The sequence below is a fragment of the Carettochelys insculpta genome, chromosome 1 (genome assembly GCF_033958435.1).
Source record: "Carettochelys insculpta isolate YL-2023 chromosome 1, ASM3395843v1, whole genome shotgun sequence".
Taxonomy (NCBI): domain Eukaryota; kingdom Metazoa; phylum Chordata; order Testudines; family Carettochelyidae; genus Carettochelys; species Carettochelys insculpta.
The window spans coordinates 14803433-14822386 of record NC_134137.1 but is presented as its reverse complement, the minus strand read 5'-3'; the positions used below and the strand labels follow the sequence as shown (position 1 = coordinate 14822386).

At 50.3% G+C, this 18954-nt stretch overlaps 1 protein-coding gene across 2 annotated transcripts in view; it reads right to left on the bottom strand.

Moving 5' to 3' along the window:
• Positions 1 to 8521: 8521 nt before the first annotated feature.
• P4HA3 (prolyl 4-hydroxylase subunit alpha 3) overlaps positions 8522 to 18954 on the bottom strand; it is a 40817-nt gene continuing 30384 nt past the window's right edge. Inside the window, exons 11-13 of one of the 2 annotated variants that reach the window (XM_074981030.1) lie at positions 17416 to 17484; positions 15482 to 15578; positions 8522 to 14506 (exon numbers count right to left, since the gene is read on the bottom strand). In XM_074981030.1, the coding sequence (XP_074837131.1) occupies positions 14436 to 14506; positions 15482 to 15578; positions 17416 to 17484 (237 nt within the window). In that variant the 3' untranslated portion in view covers positions 8522 to 14435. The remainder of the gene's footprint in view (positions 14507 to 15481; positions 15579 to 17415; positions 17485 to 18954) is intronic. The other variant, XM_074981038.1, reaches the window with a different exon arrangement.

The window sequence follows — 18954 nt, the reverse complement described above, 5'->3', positions numbered from 1 at the left end:
TAGATAAATTTGTGGAGGTTAGGTCCATAAAAGGCTATTGGCCAGGGGCAGGAATAGTGTCCCTGGCCTCTGATTGTCAGAGGCTGGAGATGGGTGGCAGGAGACAAGTCACTTGCTCGTTGTCTTTGGTCCACCCCCTCTGGGGCACCTGGTACTGGCCACTGTCGGTAGACGGGATGCTGGGCTAGAAGGACCTTTGGTCTGACCCAGTAATGGCCATTATGTTCTTACGTTAAACTGAGGGATAAAGAGAGAAAAAAATGAGCAAAGTTTTGGGACTCTTCTAGGTTCTGATGCAGCTTTATTGTGAGTATTCCAGTAACACTTGGTGGCTCTGATTAGTGTCCGCCCACCACCCACAGCCCATCCCATGCTCTCCCCTGCTCCCAGCCAGCGCAGGGCACCAGCAGTGCTTACCCCATGGCTGCAGTCCTCCGCCCAAGAGTGCATCAGTGTCCTGCAATGCCCCGCTCCAATCAGCATATGCACTCCTGGGTGAAGAGGTGCCCCAATAGCAGATAAGAGGCTGGTGTGGACACCAAAAGCTGCTCTAATTGCCGCGATGGCTGTAGGGAGCCCAACCAAGTCAACCTAACGTTGTACAGTAGACCCCCGAGTTACACAAGGGTTCTGCTGCACACCCTGGCGTAACCTGAATTTTGCCTAAGTTGGGGTCCACCGTTTCCCAGGGGGACACACATTCTGCAGCTGGGGAAGCCGCAGGAAGGTAAGTCCTGGGTGTGGGGGGGCTAAGCCTGGGGTGGGTTAGGGCTTCAGGGCAGGGGTGAGCTGAACCAGAGCTGGGCATGGGTGGGGATGAGCTGGAGCTGCCCACGGGTGATGAGCCGGCAGGGGGACTGAACTGGGACCAGGGAGGTTGAGCCGGAGTTGCGCCTGAGGGGTGGCAAGCTACAGCCGGAGGGAGGGGTTGGGGGGTGAGCAGGCGCTATGTGCGGGTGGTGAGTGGAGCTGGGGAGGGAGGGCTGAGCCTGGGCCATGTGGAGCCGGGGGCGTTGAGCCAGGGCCAGGGGCGGGGAGCGAGTGAAGTGCAACTGGAAATTGCGTGTTTGCAGGGTTAACTGTAGGAACCGGAGTCAGCCGCGTAAGAGCGGGGTCGCGTACTCTGAGACCTCACTGTAGTGTAGACCAGCCCCTGAGAGAACTATTTACAGAGCTGCTGGGAGTGCAGCCATCATTCCAGCCACGTGCACCCAGACCGACTTCCCAACACTGTCCCCCTCCCGCCAAGCCAGTGTTTCCAAGTGCTAGGGCAGTGGGTGTTCTGCAGAAAGCTCGATAGAATAGACCCTGAGCTAAATAACGGTAAAAGCTAGAACTGTAGCGTCTGGTGATGTTACTGCAGGTCCTGTTTATACACTGGATGGGATTTGAGATGGTCTGAAAATCTTTTTGGAGACAACAAGAAGTCTTGTGGCACCTTATGGACTAACAGATATTTTGCAGCATAAGCATTCGTGGGCAAAGACCCGCTTCATCGGATGCATCATCGTGCATCTGCCACAGCGGGGCTTTGCCCACGAAGCTTATGCTCCAAAATATCTGTTAGTCTATAAGGTGCCATAAGACTTCTTGTTGTTCTCGAAGCTACAGACTAACACGGCCACCTCTCTGGCACTTTTCGGAGACAGGGCAGCACAATCCCACCGAGCCTCTTCTCTCTTAGCTCAGCGGCTGTTCTTATGGAGGCTGTTCCGTTTCAACTAAGCAGCTTTTAGGGTTCAGGCTTTTCCTCACGGCTTCTAGAACAACCAATGCCCATCACTGTGATTGCTGCCCTAAAAACCCAGGGGTGTTAGGCTGGGAAAGTGAACGGGGCGGGGAAGCCATCTCTGCCCTGGTTAACCACAGTGGCTGTTCCTCAAATATTGACTCAGTTGATTAATTTCATGCTGCAGGAGGGTGACCTACCGCTCCAAGGAAAACACAGCTTTCTTTGCCTTTTCTGTGCCAGTCTGGCTGGCAGTGCAGAAAGGACTGAGTGCATGGATCAGAAGGGTGGCAGCCCCAAGATCTGCCCCCTGGCACGCACAGTGAAGCTGTGCACCCTCTCCCCAGCTAGCACAGCCCTAGCACTCTGGGTAGCCAGCGTGGCTGCAGCATTCTCTGGCCTATGAGTTCAGGGCCGGCAAGCAGTGTGGCTGCAGCCTCCCCTGTGCCCAGAGCTCCGGAGAGCCGTTGGGCTGTGGGGCAACCCCAAGCAGAGCATGGCCGGTGCCAGGTGAGGCATAAGAATGGCCATACTGGGTCAGAACAAAGGTCCATCTAGCCCAGTATCCTGTCTGCCGACAGTAGCCAGTGCCAGGTGCCCCAGAGGAGGTGAACTGAAGACAATGATCAAGCGATTTGCCTCCTGCCATCCATCTCCTGCCTTCGACAAAAGGCACCATACCCTACCCCTTGCTAATAGCCATCTATGGACCTAACCTCCAAATATTTATCGAGCTCTTTTTTAAACTCTGTTAGAGTCCTGGCCTTTGCAGCATCCTCTGGCAAGGAGTTCCACAGGTTGACTGTGCGCTGTGTGAAGAAAAACTTCCTTTTATTAGTTTTGAACCTGCAGGGCAGTTTGGGAGGGTGTGGCCTTCCCCTGCCTACGATACATGCCACCCATGCTCACCATCCAAGTTCAGACTCAGGCGGGCTTGGATCGGGGTGGCAAGCCTGGATCACCGCTGGGCCAAACAGCCACACTGCTGCTTTTAGCAAATAGCTCAGCCGCAGTAGAGTGTGGCTGTCTAATGCCCTGAGAACTTCCCAAGTGTGCCTGAGATTTCATCAATTTCCCCGCACTGCGGCTTTTTGCGAGCCACCACGGGGGGGGGAGGATGGGGACGGCGGAGGGGGGATTGATGACCCAACACCGGCAGGGCTCAAGCAGCAAGGCTGCCTAAGTTCCAGCTGGCATGGAGATCATCAAACCCCCCACAGTGGCTCTTTGCAGAACCACCATAAGGGGGAAATGGCAACCCTGCAGGACTCTACTCATGCCAGGCTGCAGCTGAAATGCTGCTTCCTGAGCAAGCAGGTGGGGAGCCTGCCCCCCACATCTCGCTGTGGCAAGGGGGAGGGAACCTGTTGATGCTGGGCTGTGGTTTAAATGCCACAACCTGGCCCCAATGGACTGGCGGGGAGGGGACCTGCTTTCAGTGGCTGTCTGCTCACTCAGTGTCCCTGGGATGGTGTAAAGCAGATTTCGAAAATGTATCTGTGCTCACTGTCAAAGAGGGTGTATTCTGCGGTGCGCCTTGCTCAGTTTGTTGTATGCACTACTGCGTTGCAAACCTCTCTAGCAAGACTGTTGCCATAGTAAATGTGATGTTTACGAGCAATCGATTCAGCTGAAAAAAGTGGATGTGCCATGGAATTGTTTGTTGCATTGGAGCGTGTTGTGTTATTGAAGTGTCCTGTGTTGGAACCACTGGTCTAATGTGCTGGGATTCACTCCGCCCAGCAGTGGTGTATCTGATCAAAAACACATATTGGCAAAGAGAGGAAGGGATTCATACAGAGCCGTGGAGAATTTGTCTTGGGGAGAGGCAGCTTGTTTGCTCAGGGGTTTGTGTGCTGGCTTGCTAAACCCAGGGTTGTGAGCTCAATCCTACAGGGGGGTCATTTAGGGACCTGGATCAAACTGGGAAGGGGAGAGTGCTAGGTCCTCCCAAGAGGGCAGGGGACTGGATGTGATGACCTGTAGAGGTCCCTTCCACCTCTGTGTGATGTGTATCTCTGTTACTCCCACCACTTCAGTGTTGGTTATTAGCTGAGTAGCTACTCACTGCTGCATACCACACTGTAGTGATTTGCAGCACAGTATAGTGTGTGTGTATAGGTAGTCTGTCATGTCCAACAATGACATCTTGAGCTTTCACAGGCTCATCAGTTGTGGACTCTCATGTGGCTGAGGAGACCAAGCTCTGAACGGCAGGGGAGTTCACACTGGGGGCAAGAGAATTGTCCTGGCTCTGTTGGTGCGGCTGCTGCTGTTGCTTTCTTCCTCTCATGAGCATCAATGAGGCGTACAGGTCGCTGCTCTTCAAAGTTGTCATACGCGTGTCGTACGAGAGCACGCCAGCCTGTTCGGTCTTTTCCATGCTGCTCTCGCTGATCTGGTTTTAAACCAGCATGAGCAATGTTGGCCTTCACGCAGTCTTTATATCTCTTATGAGGCCTGCCTTGATTCCGTTTGCCTGTGAAACCTGTGCACCAGTAGGGAGCAGAAATTCAGCACCCAACAAATAAACTGTTCAACAGGTCTAGGTAAAAGAAAAAGGGGCTGGATATTACAGTCAGTATTCCGCCCCCCGGGTGTGGGTTTAACCTGCTGCAGCACTAGCTGCCTGTGAAGTCAGAGGGGCAGCAGAGGAGAGGTGGGAGTAAAAGGAGATTGAAGTGAATGGAAAAGTCATTGGGTGCATTTTAAACAATGTGATCCAACTCAGCTACAAGATAAGGGCTGAAGGCAAGAATCGGTGGGGGAGGTTTTCAACTGGACTCGGAGTGGTCAGATTAGATGAGCAGAAGGGAGCTTTCAGGCCTCACAACTGAGGAAGCTATGTCGGCCAAGAGAGGGAAAAGCACAGATCTGAGGCAAAGGAATGGAATTGTGAAGCTTATGGGAAAGCAAGCGCGTAATACAGGAAAAAAACTAAAGCTGCACTAATCCTGCAAGGGTTTGCCAGCTCTTTCTGAAGTTCCCCATGAGTCGCGGCTTAGACATGACATTTTTTTAAATGAAGGGTCTGAGGCCTGCAGAGTGGGGCCGGTTGTGAAATCTGTCTTTGCGAAAAGCGGTTGCCATGTTTTGACTTTCATGGAAATATTCGAGACTTTCGTAATTGTAAGTTTTAGAGAAAAAATAGCAAAATGGCTCATGTCTCAACACCATCAGTGTTTAAATAAACAAAAAAAGAAATCAGTTGTGTTTGCTAACTGAGCTTTGGGTTATGAGACTTAAGGCAGATTGCTTCCTTGGGACCTACTCGTTCTGCTGGTGCTCTAGAGCCTTTGAGCACTGACCAGATGCTGGACTAGAGCCAGCTTGGGAGATATGAGCACCTTCCTCTCCTCTCGGGAGGCGCATCTTGCCAGATTTCCATGACAGACAGATCTTTGCAACAAGAGATAGGAGCACAATTTGGAACTGGGCGCCAGCACAAAGCTGACTGACAGGCAGCTGTTTGGTTGCTATAAATCGAGGGTCTGCCAGGGGTCACTGCAAATCAGCACCATTCCAGTCCCTGCCACCGCACAGTTATTAGCAATGATTTGCTTTTCTATCTATTTAGACCTACTGCTGAACAGACAGCAGCTTCCAGAGTCCAGACAATAAAAACAGAGCCAGATGATGATATTCTGAGGCAAGTTATGAAGTGTTAGAGGCCCATGCTGTAAGAAACCAATTTATTGTTTCCACAAAAAGGGCATTGACTGTGCAAACACGAAAGCTTTATGTTTTCACAGGTAAAGAAGAGAGGAAAAATGATTTTTTTAACCCCATAAATAAGGAAACTTATCCTTTTCATATGAATAAATGTAAAGGGTTTGATTAGTTTTGTTATGGAAATGCAAAGTGTATCCAGACCAATACGAAAGAAAAAAAAGAGAGATTTACAAGTGTTGATTGCAATTTAATTTTTGCTGTGAACCAATGAATTGTTGGGATTTTGCTTTTGCTACACTATAAAAATACAGCGAAGATTCCAAAAACAAACGGAGGGAAGCCAATACCAATGTATCCCCCCACCCCCAAGACCCACTCGATCCAAATCCATAAGACAAGCACCTGCAACATCAATCATGGATGAAGCAGAAAGCAGCATGTACAGTAAAACACACAGTCATATGTATGTGCAGATCAAAAGAAGACCACCATGTGAAAACGATGACAAACAGGAGTGAAGGCACTATGCAGCTGAGTAGGGTGGCCATCTATCCCGTTTGTGGTGGGATGGTCCCGTATTTGGGGTGCCTAAAAGGCATCCCGACTTATTCTAGAAAAGGGACTAATAGTCCCATGTTTTCCACCAGCAGCTGTGGCTGCCCCATCCCTGCTGCTGAGGTTTGGGGAAGGGGTAGAGGGGAAAACGCTGCAACTGCCGTGTCCCTGCAGTTTTTGCAGGCTCAGGGGAAGGGTGGGAAGCGCAGCAGCTGCCCCATCCCTGCCACTGCCTTAGGGCTCCCATATTTGGGACAGGGAGATATGGTTGCCCTACAACTGAGCCTTCTGGGCTGTAAACCAAAGACGGCCGCCTTCTAGCTCTTCCCTGCCACCGGGGATGCTGTATATGATGTCGTACCCGGGACGAGTCCCATAGGAGTATGGGTGTGGCGGGATTGCTTCATGACACTGCAGACCTGACCTCACATTGTCCCCAGTTTTACTGGCAGTGAGTTATTTATTGATTTATTTAAGTCACTCATGAAGGTGCACTCAGACTTTTACCGGTAGCAGCTGGCCAACAAAAGGCTGCCTCAGGTGCCTGAGAGTAGATTTACTTGTAGAAATAGTTATCTTACACATGCACTTCTTGGGGATTCTTTTTCCTCTGCTCTGGCCTCCTGCCTGGCCCATTAGTGAAGGGTCAGGGTATCTGCGTAACCAGATGTGCATTCAGCGGTGCGAGGGGTCTGGCCATTAAACCAACAGTATTTAGTTCTATTGTTTCAGCAGCCGCAGGGCTGGGAGCTGCAGAGGAGCCAATGACTCTGTTTGCACACCCGGAGAGAGCAGTCTGGCTCTGGAGGGGGGAACTAGAGGGGGCACTTCTACACGGGAGAGGGATAGCTCAATGGGTTGAGGGTTGGCCTGCTAAACCCAGGGTTGTGAGCTCAATCCTTGGGAGGGCTGCCATTTAGGGATCTGGGGCGAAAGAGAGGGTGCTTGGTCCTTCCAAGAGGGCAAGAGCCTGGATTCAATGATGTCCTGAGGTCCCTTCCAGCTCTATCAGATGGGTGTATTCTTCCTCTCCCTGCCTACAGTGGCTCCCTCTGCCTGATGCAGGTCAGCAGATGGGTGGGGGGAATGGAGAGGGAATTGGTGCCTCTGTCACAGGTGACAAGCCCTGCCCCCCCCAGCAAGGTCCAGCCACAGAGCTTGCCTCAGGTGGGCTCCCTGCTCTGTGGGTAGCTCACGGGCCATGGAGGAGACAAGGTAGAGAGGGGGCAGCGAGTTGTCATGGGGTATCCCACAGAGTGGCTGCTGTGTACATCTGCTGCTGCTGCTGGGAGTGCAGGAACTTGGTGTCCCTCAGCCCAGCAGCAGCATCAGTTCCTGGGAGGGCCCTTTGGCTCTGGCAGGGAGAACAGGTGTGAGATTAAGTGCCACCTGGGGGGAACTTGCTGTCCAGTTCCTCCTTCTCAATATGGACGGTTGATGTGACCATTGCTCCTTCCTATTTAAGAGCCTGTCCCCAGACACAGCGTTTTCCTTGTCCTCCGTTTGCTCTCCAGTCCGGGGCTGAAAGTAAATTAAACCTTCTAACAGACATAAATCATTGTGTGTGTGTGCAGCTCTTAAAATAGGAGTGCTAAAACGTACGGCTTAATGGCATTTATTAAGGACTGTCACACACTCATGTGCATTGTGGTTCTTGACATACTGATTTCGAAACCGAATTAGAAAAAAATGGCTCTTCTGGCTGTTTTGGTTGCAGCCACCTGTGCGAGACACTATTGACCTCCTGTGGTCTGGCACATTCTCTCATCTGGCACCAGTCAGGGCCTGAGGGTGCCAGATTAGAGAGGTTCAACCTGTAGTTAAATTTTCCTAGGCCTTAATCTGGCAGTGTGTAAGACACCAATATTCCTTCTTAGCTGGCTGTGTTGTCAGAGGGTCAGTCTCCTTTAGTGAGGCTGTTTGACCACGCAGCCCTACAGACGGGATCTGGGGCTGTTTTGTTTTTAATCTAGAAACTTTACACTCTTCTGTTACTGTAAAACCTAGTGGTGATGAAGCTCCCTTTGCATTAGGCGCTCAAGCTACACTGCGCTGATATGGCCCCAGCTGGGGTATAATGTCCAGTTCTTGGTCAAGCAAATATGGCCTATGAGGGCGGATAGGAAAAAAAACTGGCTTTATTTAGTCTGGCGCTGACATGAGCAGGGAGGGTGGGTGGGGGGACAGGCTAACAGGTTTCGAGTACATAAAAGAGTGCTACAAGGAGGTGGCAGAAAAATTATTGTTACTCTCCGAGGATAGAACAAGAAGCAATGGGTTTAAATTGCAGCAAGGGAAGTTTAAGTTGGACATTAGGAAAAAAAATTCCAGCAGTGAGGGTGAGTGAGCATTGGTGGTTGTGGCATTTCAGGCATAGGAAGTTTTCAAGAGCAAGTCAGACAAGCCCCTGTCAGGAAGGGTCTTGTTATTTTGTAGTCAACCCTTAAGTGCAGGGCGTGGGGTAGATGAGGTGTTATGGTACTTGCCAGTCCTACCTGGATCAGACTCTCCAGTAAGGCACAGGCCATGACCTGAAGAGCTAACCTACATGTTCCCAAGCTGAGATGCCCTTAGGTTGGGGAAGGGGCTGGCTCTTACCATGTTTACACACAGCACCTATCACAGGGGTTGGCAACCAAAATAGCAAGAAGAGCCATTTTTATTCAAATCCAGTTTTAAAAAAAATCAATAACTGAAGAGTCACAATGCATGTGAATACACAATAGCCCTTAATGAATAAAGTCAAACTATAATTTTCTTAACTCCTATTTTTAAAACAGCCCACACACAATGATTTGTAACATGATACACATTTACTACAGAATGTTCACAAACTTTTTACATGTTATTCCCTCACACTTTACAGGCATGTTTGTACCACTGGCTTTCTCACTTTCACTCCCAAAACCACTTTAGTTATGCCAGTTTTACTTTATGATGCGTTTCAGTTTTCTTTCTTAAAAATGCGTGTTGTCCTTCACAGCAGGAATGCCCCAAGCTTCTTTTTCCTTTTCAGGATCAAAACTTTATTAGCAACATGCTCAAAACACAGCTGACTAACACAATGGGGCCTGGATCGCCGCTGGGGCGCCTAGGCTATATTGCAGTACAGGTAATAATCAGGAAGGAACAGAGCAGGTGTCCCTGTGAGTAGGGGACATTTGCTTGAGAGGTACAAAAGCTGGGGTGAGCTGCAGGGTCAGGCACAGAAATGAGCTCTGCAGTTTGCCTGCATTTGCCTTTTTAATGTGCAGGCCTGTGTTTGTGATCTGCTCAGCAGCTGGGTTCTGACCCTGGTGTTTTCCACGTTTCACCCTTCCCCTTTGCAACCTTATACCTGTCTCAGTCTATGTCTACACTAGCTCCCAACTTGGAAGGGAGCCTGCTAAGTAGGGTGTCGGGAGATTATTAACGAAGTGCTGTGGTGCATATGTAGCACTTCATTAAGCTAATTCTCCCCTGCAACAACTTCAAAGCGGCAAATTTCAAAATGCCGGCTCGTGTGTAGCCACAGCTCACCCGCCGGTACTTCAAAGTGCCCAGGCGCCTTCCAAGTCCCTTGACTCTTCAAAATTTTGAGGAGTCAAGGGACTTTGAAGTACCAGCGGGTGAGCCACAGCTACATGCATGCCAGCACTTGGAAGTTGCTGTGTTGGAAATTAGCTCAATGAGCCATGCAGCCCTTCATCAGCAACTCTCCTGACACCCTACTCCCTTTAAAGTTGGGGACTAGTGTCGACACAGCCTCACAGAGCCAGTAGGGACTATCAGAGGTCATTGAGTCCAGTTACCTGTAGCCACAGCAGGACCTATCACCATCCCTGGCAGTTTTTTTTTTTTTTAATAAATTACGTATTTGCCCCAGCTCCCTAAAAAGCCCTCTCAAGGACTGAATGTATAACCCTGATTTTAGGCGGCTAATGCACTAACCACTGAGTTATCCCTCCCCCTGCTTCCTGGCTGGCCTGGGTCACTGGAGCTGTAGCCTTGTCTCGCATTCGCAGCAATCTCTTTGCAGCAGCTGCCGTGGAAACTAGAAGGGCTCTGCCTGAGGTCAACTTGGCTGCCCATAAACTGGTTGAATTGGATGAGGTGGAGCCACCAGGGTGGGTCCTGATCTGTTTCACTGTTGAAACCCAAGAGCAGAATCTGGCTTGTTCTTTGGCACATCTGCTGCTGGAATAAAGGAAAAATCAGCTGCCTCCTACTGTCCGGGGGAGGGGAGGCAACCTGGTGTCCTACTGGACCAGAGAACCTGTTTTCCTGCCCGCCCTTGGGGCAGCAGCAGGCCTGGGGCAAAGACTCTCAGAGCTAGTCAGTCAGAGACTTATGTAGGCCAAGAAGACGTTACTCCCGATACTCAATGGGTGACCCATGGGCTAAATCTGCCCAACTATGACTTCCTGTGCAGCCTGCATTAAAAATGTGTTATGCAATTCCAAACAGGGTGCGCTGCCGATCATTTGCCTAGGACAGCGGTTCCCGACCTGGGGCGCAGGGTGTGTGAAAAAAATAAAAGCTACATAAAAATGCTCACAAAAAGTAAGTTTTAAATAATTTACAAAGTTACAATCAATTATTATTTTTAAATTAAATCTCTTCCAATGAGGTTATGACTCGCTGTCTGAAAATCCACATTGTGGTTTCCTTTTTCAGTTAATGAGGTGTACATAGTGGCGAGCATTGGCTCTGATGTGGGGTCCACGAATGGTTTACTGGAGCAATTGGGGGTCCGTGAAAGATCTGGGGGTGTGACTAGTCTGCACTAGCGAAAAGGTTGGGAACCACTGGCCTAGGACTTCATAGTAAATAACTTCCTGGGTTTTATGTTCTTGCTATAACATCAACTACAATTGTACCAGGCAGTGGCTGCAAAATTTTTCATTAATGATGGAAACGGAGCAAAAAATGAATGTGAGTGGGAATAAATATTGCAAAGTCGACAGGAAAAACTGAGCTCTCCATCCCAACCAGCCAACAGATTTTCTTTTCAATATGCCACCTCATTTAAATGCAAAAGCTTTCCATTTAATGTGCCAAACCGCTGTATCCGTCTGTGAGGTCGTCAGCGTGAGTCAAAGCACAGTAACGTCAACGCAGCCAGTGCTGGCAGTGTTTCAAGAAGTGACAAAATGGAAAATCTGAAATCTTCATATCACACTTCAAATGTCATTCTCTTGCCATCAATGCCTGTGCAGGGAGAAGGAACAGCTGCTCGTCCGGGGCCAGCATTGGTACTAGCTCAAAAGAAAAAGTCTTTCTTGGAGGCTGAGCTGGTGATGGCGTGCACCATGGAAAGGCTGGAGTAGCTTGATAAAAACAAAGATAAGACCGTGAACTGTGGGGAGCAAGTGCCTCTTTCTGATGCCACGGCACTGTGGAACTGGCGGGTAATTTACACAGACTGTTTGTCAGCAGTGCTTTCAGATTTAAAAAAAGCCACATACAGGTCTATTGCAGTGGATGAATCAAGCGATTTAAGGGACACTGTCCAGTTATTGCTGTTAGAGTTTTTTTGAAGTGGAAAAGTACCCCAAAAGTTACTTGAGCAGAAGTACAACTGGTTGATGTGGGGATGTACTTAAGTACAAGCCACTGGTGTCTCTCTCTGGGAAACTACTTGAGTAAAAGTACACCCTCGGAAACCCCCCCCCCATCTTTATTGTACTCAAGTATCCAGAAGTGACTGCATCTGCAGTATTATTCAAGTAACTTTTGGGGGACTTTCTCCTCCCGTGGATTTTATAATGGTGAAATAGTCAGGAATTTTGCTGCTTATTGCTGTTAGAACCCTTCATCACTGGAGACATCATTTTTGCAACAAAGAAAAGCTTTTTTTTTTTTTAATGGTTTAGAGCCATCGCTGTTACAGACAGCGCACCCTCCATGACAGAAAGAGAAGGGCTTTGCTTCATGATTGGCAGCAGAACACCCTCCATGACTGCGTCACTCACCAGCTCTCTTGTGCAGTAAGTTGTCTGCGGCCTTGAAAACAAACAATGGGTATTGTGATGAGGTTAGCGAATGGCAGGTGCTCAGCTTTTTTGCTTGCGATATTGTCTTTTTAAAGCTCTTCCAAAAAATCATTTCAGCTGCATGCAGCGACCTGTTGCAAGTCAGTGACGTTCACTGGTTGGACAGAGCCTGTGTTAGAGAAGTTTTGTGTGCTTCAAAAAGAAATAATACAATTTCATTCAAACCACAAGACTAACAAGGCTTGTGTTGGTTGCTGCAATTTATGACTGGTGTCCCTCCTCTGTCACAGGCAGCTTTTCTGTGTGATATTATTGGTCATTGGCATTCCCACCAGGTGTGGCTCCAAGGTCATGCATGCAGCATTGGGGATTGCTTTAAAAAACAATGAGCCTTTCCAGAGGAATCTTAAAATCGTTCAGCCAGGCTTCACAGGAGAGAAGTTGCACTTTCCCACAGGGAGTGCTGTTACTACAGACGAAACCAATGCAAGTGTTCCTGAACAATCTGATTGAAATTTTTAAAATGTGATTTGGGAATTTTTAAATTCCAAAGGATTTGCTTTTATTTGTTCCATTTATGCTCAAATTCAACACTTTGCGCCTTGGCCTCCATAGCAATAGCCATTACCTGGCACATTACAAAGACAGCTTCGCCATCGTTGATATTTGTAGTGATCTCAGGCAAGTCACATCTTAATTGTCACATGCAGCAGATAATTTTCTCTCCCTTCACCCCCCCATCCTATGTATCTGATTTGTCAGTTGTCAGTTCATATTTTTTGTTTGTTGGTATCTCTCTGTTATAAAACCGTTGTGTATTGACTTTCAGCACCAGTTCCAGTACAGCCCCATCTCCAGATCTGAAGAAATACCCACAAAATTATTCGGTTAGTCTTTAAAGTGCTACATGACTGCTTTTTTGTTTGGTTTGCTCGACATCAGTTTGCTGTCTCTGCTGATGGACCTTGCCCTTCTGAAGCAACGAGCAACCGGGAGTCTCTTGATGAAGCTGCCTTTCCCTTAGAAACGGTATGGCTCTGGAGCTCAGCTGTCTTGACGGCAAAATTCAGAGAGATGGGACCATGTGGTCTCCGGACTCGGTAGGCCGCCTGTTTTAGAACAGACGGAATCTAGCCAGCTATCTTTTACCCATGTTTGGATCAATGCACTTCTGCGAATCTGGGGTTCCTATGCTGAACTTTACACAAAAAAAAAGTAAAAAAAAGAAACCTCAACTCTGCAATCGCCTGAGAGATGAGTGTATTGCCTTGCCCTGACCTGCAAGCCACTCTGTCAGAGATCATCAATGTCACCGCTCCCATTACCGATTGCCACAACCCCAGGAAAGCCCTAATGCTTACATTCCAGTCAGTCTTCATTCCTAGGCAGCTGAAGTTGTTTTTCTAAGTTTTGGCAGCCTTCTGCACAAATGCTCCCACCCATGCTTATAAAATCCTCAGAGCAGCCAGGGGGTAGATCTAACCAAGTAGCATTCCCTCACCCTTGCCCAAGGCAACACTGATCTCTCCAGCATATTGTTCAGTCTAGAGTCATTATTGTTAGGGGACTGCCCCAGCCATTCAGACTCTCTTAGTTCTGTTTTCACGGATAGACCAAACTCTGCTGTAAATCAGGGGACCAGGAGTGTGCAAAGTGCAGGGGGATGGGCCTCCTTGGGGGCATGAAATTTCTTAAGGGGAGCTGAGCGCGATCGGCTGCTGCGTCTCAGGCTCATCCATCTCATTCCAAATGTTGCACTCTGTTCCTGTTTTGATGTCTGTGCATTCACATTTATACGCCGATTAACGACATTTATACATTTTACAGACTTCTTTTCTTACACACCCCAAAAGGGTTTTTTTTTTTTTTTCCATATGAACATTACCGACGTTGCCATTGGTTTGGATGACTTTGGACAGGTTGCAGGGGGCCCTGCTAATTGCAGGGCCGAAAAGTGGGGCCCGGCTTAAAAAGCTGGCTCACGTCTGCTCTAAACGACACTTGTGCCTAGCGATGAAGTCAGTGAATACCACCAGCCTCACTGCAGGGTAACTGAGATCAGAGCCTGGCTGTGGTGTCCTGGTTCCTCCCCCTTGGCCCATTGAAATCAGCATCCTCCCTTGGCTCTTTCTCCGCATGTGGAGCGAGCAGCTGGGGCTGGTGCCATTAACATCCCAGGAAAGGCAGCACAGCCTTTATGCTGTTCACCTTCCCGAGCTGAGCCACTGCAGTGTACCCAGCTGCCTCTTTCTCCCTGCATAAGTACCCCCCGGCTCCTCCCATAGTGACTTTTGTTCCACTCTCCCCTCCCAGATCCTCAGGCTCCTCCACAGCAGACGAAGCCCTGCGGAGCCCTGCCTGGGCAGCAGGCCACGTTCCCTCGCAGCCAACCAGCCGGCTTTTCCAGAGCCCCGTTTAAGAGTTGGATGGCGGTGGATTTCCATCCCCCCCACCTCCTCCCATGCCTGTGGACGGGGTTGGGTGCTCAAGCTCTGCTCCAGCTCCTACTCTTCGGGGTCAGGGCCGCAGCGCCGTCGGAACTCCTGCCCGTGTTCGTGGATCCATTTGTTGGCCACTGAAAGAGACGAGGGCAATACGCACTGAGAGGGGGCGGCACTGTGTGGCCCAGCAGAACAGAGAGTGTAAAGGAGACGCCAGGAAGGGATATGAGCCCTCCTGAGTCAGCCGCTCTCTCGCTGAAGGAGCCCAAGGGAGAACTCCCTGATGCGCAGGTTACGCTACAATCTCCCACCTTGGACTTTCTTTCTCTGAGGGTGTGGGCTCTGGGGTGGGACTGCCGACGAGGGGCTTGGGGTGCAGGGAAGGCTCCAGTCTGGGGCCAAGGGGTTTGGAGATGCGGAGCAGGCTCAGGGCAGAAGCTTGGGGTGGGGGTGCAGAATCGGGGGGGGTAGTTCGGGACTTAGAGTGCCAGGGAGAGCTCAGGGCTTGGCCATAGGTTTGGTGCACAGAGTCTTACCTGGCCCAGCTGCAAACTCCCCTTTTGGGGAGGTGGAGAACAGGTGGCGCCAGACAGCCTGCACTGCCCTGTGGTCACCTGTAGGTACCATCCCGTACAGCTCCCATTGGCTGTGATTCCTGGCCAATGGGAGCTGTGAGGGTGGAGCCTCCAGACGACTGCAGCGCTGGGACAGAGCTTCCCGGTGGTCACGATGATGTGGCTCCTGCCAGACGGCAGGAAGAGCGGAGCTGGACCTGCTGGGCCATCACCAACCACTGAATCACACCTGGACGGCCCCCATTGTCCCAGGGCAGCATCAGTGAAGGGATGTCTGCATCCCAGGCCTTACCCTGCAAAGAGCCCGGAGCGCCTGCGGCAGAGGATTGCTAGTGATCTGAAGGTGTCTCTCATCTGCTGCCTGATTCTACTGCCCTGTGGCTCTTTCGGCCTTGCTGCACCCTCTCCGGTACTTCTCCGCCGGGTCGTCCTCTGCCCATGCTTCACTGCCCCCAGGTTTCAAAGAACAGCCCTGCCCTGCTCAGGGAGGCTAGCGGGCTGTGCGTGGTGATGCCCTCAGCTGTCTCTGCTTACCCCATTTGTCTCCCGCGAGAACTGGGCACCCAGCATGGAGAGTGTCCCCGTTCCCGGCTCCGTTCCTGTGCAGGTTCCACCAAAACAGAGCCGCGTTCTGGAAACGAGAAGAGAGAGACGCCCGGTGGGTGGAGGGCTCCCGCCACGGCCCGCGTAGCCCGGGGTGAGCGGGCATCACAGGTTCCGTTGCTGCACGTCTGCGGCAGAGAGGAGTCTGCAGCAGCCTCTCCTTGGGCGGTGAAGCGCGAGCTGTAGCAGTTAATGTTTTTAGCACTGGCTTGCCCAGGTTCTGTCCTGCAGCGTGGCAGCTGCCCCCCTACGCACACTGAAATGAGCTCTTTGTGTCTGGGGAGCCCTAGGGACCTGCTAAGGTCATCGCGCAGGAAAAACAGTTGGAGGAGAGTGGTTTGCTGCACACACACACACACTCACTTGCTATTCAGCCGTCTTCCCATGGCCCTCCCATTACAGGGGAGGAACTGAGACGTTTACTTGATGAAGGCTGCAAACTCTGCCCCTGCTGCTTAGCACTCCTGGGGAAGAAGACCCCATAGTCCAGAGGGGAAACAGCAGGCTTGGGGCTGATGTGCTGAACCATGGGTCAGGAGACCTGGCCAGTGCAAAGAGTCTTTGCAAATGCTCTGGTACCAGTGACTGGCCGGCCCAAGGAGAACCTCCTGCATGGCTCAGGATCTGAGTCCAAACTTACATTCAGCCTGTTCTGATGTGGGGGCAGCCACCACCCTCTCCCCACTCTGCCCTGTGGCAACACCGATGTGATCTGAGCACTGCAGGAGATGCTCATTGGGCCAGAGGCTCCATAAAACCAGGGGCATGGAGGCCCCTTGGCCCTGTGGGAGTGGAGAAAACGGGCTCAGTGGAAATGTGGATCAGGCCCAATCAAACCCCAAAGGGTGGGAAACTCACCTGGCTTGTGGCTTCTCAGCCCAGGTCTAAGCCCAAACTGTGAGCCCAAACCTGCCCCTGCCAAAACTTCAGGAGAGCCCTGTTCCTGAATGGAAACGGGCAGCTGGCCCCTAGCTATACAAAGGGCTGAACCCCACCCCCAGAGCCAGCTGCTCCAGATGTCTGGATCTGGACTGGCACAGCTCTGGCACAGAATGGAACTGCTCTTTGAAGAGAGCTTCCCTGTGTGCTGAGGAGGGCTCAGGAGAACTCAAACCGAAGTTTGCACAAGCCAAAGCTGCACCCAGCACTGTGTATAATGCTCACCCAGGGTGCTGGCACCTGTCCCTTGGCACAGCCCAGCCCTGAGATGTGACTGCCGTTCCAGCTGACCAAACAGAGCAGCGTCATGCTCAGCCAGGCACTTACTAGCCTTTTCTATGGTGTAGCAACGAATGGCCCCAGGGAGAGGATTCCACTTGGATGTGTTACTTATGGCACAGATGAGGAATCAGACAACACAAGAACTGGAAGGGACTGCAAGAGGTCAAGTCCAGTCCCCCCGCACTCAGGGAAGGACCAAGCACCATCCAGAGCATAACCTGTCAGATATTATTCCAGCCTGCTCTGACATATCTCCAATGATGGAAATTCTGCAACCTCCCTAAGCAATTTATTCCAGTACTTAACCATCCTGACGATTTGGAAATTTTTCCTAATGTCCAACTTAAACCACCCTTCCTGCAATTTAAGCCCGTTGCTCCTTGTCCTATCTTCAGAGAATAATTTCTCTCCCTCCTCTATGTAACAATCTTTTAGATACTTGAAATCTGCAATCATGTCCTCTCTCAGCCTTCTCTATTCCCAAGGAAACAAACCCAGTTCTTTTCATCTTCTCTCATATGTCATCTAAAATGGCAGGCTGGAGTTGTTGATGCAAGTATCTGAGGGCAGGGCTGTCCCTTCCCAGCAGTGCTGGAGAGACCGTATTTCTGGAGATTATGCTGGACACCCTCCCCGCCACTCACCTTGACCACAGGCACACTGAAGTTTGCATAGATAAAGGCGGTGGATCCTCCAGCTTCTACGGAGCTCAGCTGAAAACAAAGGCAGCGCTCATTGTACCACTGCAATTTTACAAAGCCTCTTTCACAAGGGGGAGCTTTACCAGGGAGGTTGTTTTTCACAGAGGGATATTAAGGCACAGAGCGGCTCGCTGATTTGCTCGAGATCACACTGCCTCCGAGGCCATGGATAACTCTGCCCTTTCCTGCTTGTCTGTCCTCGTCTTCTATCACATGGCTCTGCCAATGCTGCCTTTCAGCCAATTTGTTGGCTTCTCTCACACACTTCTGTGTATTTTTTAACCACTGCCTGGAATGCCCTCCCTCAGCTAACTTGTACCACACTCCATGTGAGCAACACCCACCAGGGCAGAGCGAGGCTGGTGTTAGCTCATTGTACCAACCCTGGGCCAAGGTTCTGTAGGATCTAACCCTTCAGTCTAAACAATATGTCTAGCCCCAGTGAAAAGGAAGAAAAGCTGCTGCCTGAGATTGTGCACAGAGCTTGTCTAGCCCTCGGTGCGGCAAGAACAGGTCAAGAGCTATTTAGAAAAGCTAGACACACACAAATCCATGGGTCTGGATTTAATGCATACCAGGGTACTGAGGGACTTGGCAGACCTCACTGCCGAGCCTTTAGCTATTATCATTGAAAACTTGTGGAGCTCTGGAGAAGTCCCGGATGATTGGAAAAAGACAAATGTAGTGCCCATCTTTCAAAAAGGGAAGAAGGACAATCCAGGCAACTCTAGAGCAGTCACACTTACCTCAGTCCCTGGAAAAATCATGGAGGGGATCCTCAAGGAATCCATTTTAAAGCACTTGGAAGAGGGGAAAGTGATCAATAGTAGTCAACATGGATTCACCAAGGGCAAGTCATGCCTGACCAATCTGATTAGCTTCTATGATGAGCTAAAAGGCTCTGTGGACATGGGGAAGCCAATGGATGTGGTATATACCTTGACTTCAGCAAAGCTTTTGATATGGTCTCCCACAACATTCTTGCCCATAAGTTAAGGAAGTATGGATTGGATACATGGACTGTAAGATGGATAGAAAGCTAGCTAGAGGGTCAGGCCCAATGGGTAGCAGTTAATGGCTCAATGTTTGGTTGGTGGGTGGTTTCAAGTGAGGTGCCCAAAGATCAGTTTTAGGGCCAGTACTATTCAACATCTTTACTAATGACCTGGATGAGGGGATGGATTGCACCCTCAGCAAATTTGCAGGTGACACTAGGCTGGGAGGTCAGGTAGATACTTTGGCGGGTAGGGATAGGATCCAGAGTAACCTCGATAAATTGGAGGATTGAGCCAGAAGAAATCTGATGAGGTTCAACAAGGACAAGTGCAGAGTCCTACACTTGGGATGGAAGAATCCCAAGCACTGTTACAGGCTGGGTCCATACTGGCTAAGTAGCAGTGCAGCAGAAAAGGACCTGGGGATTAGGGTGGATGAAAGGCTGGATAAGAGTTGACAGTGTGCCCTTGTAGCCAGGAAGGCTAA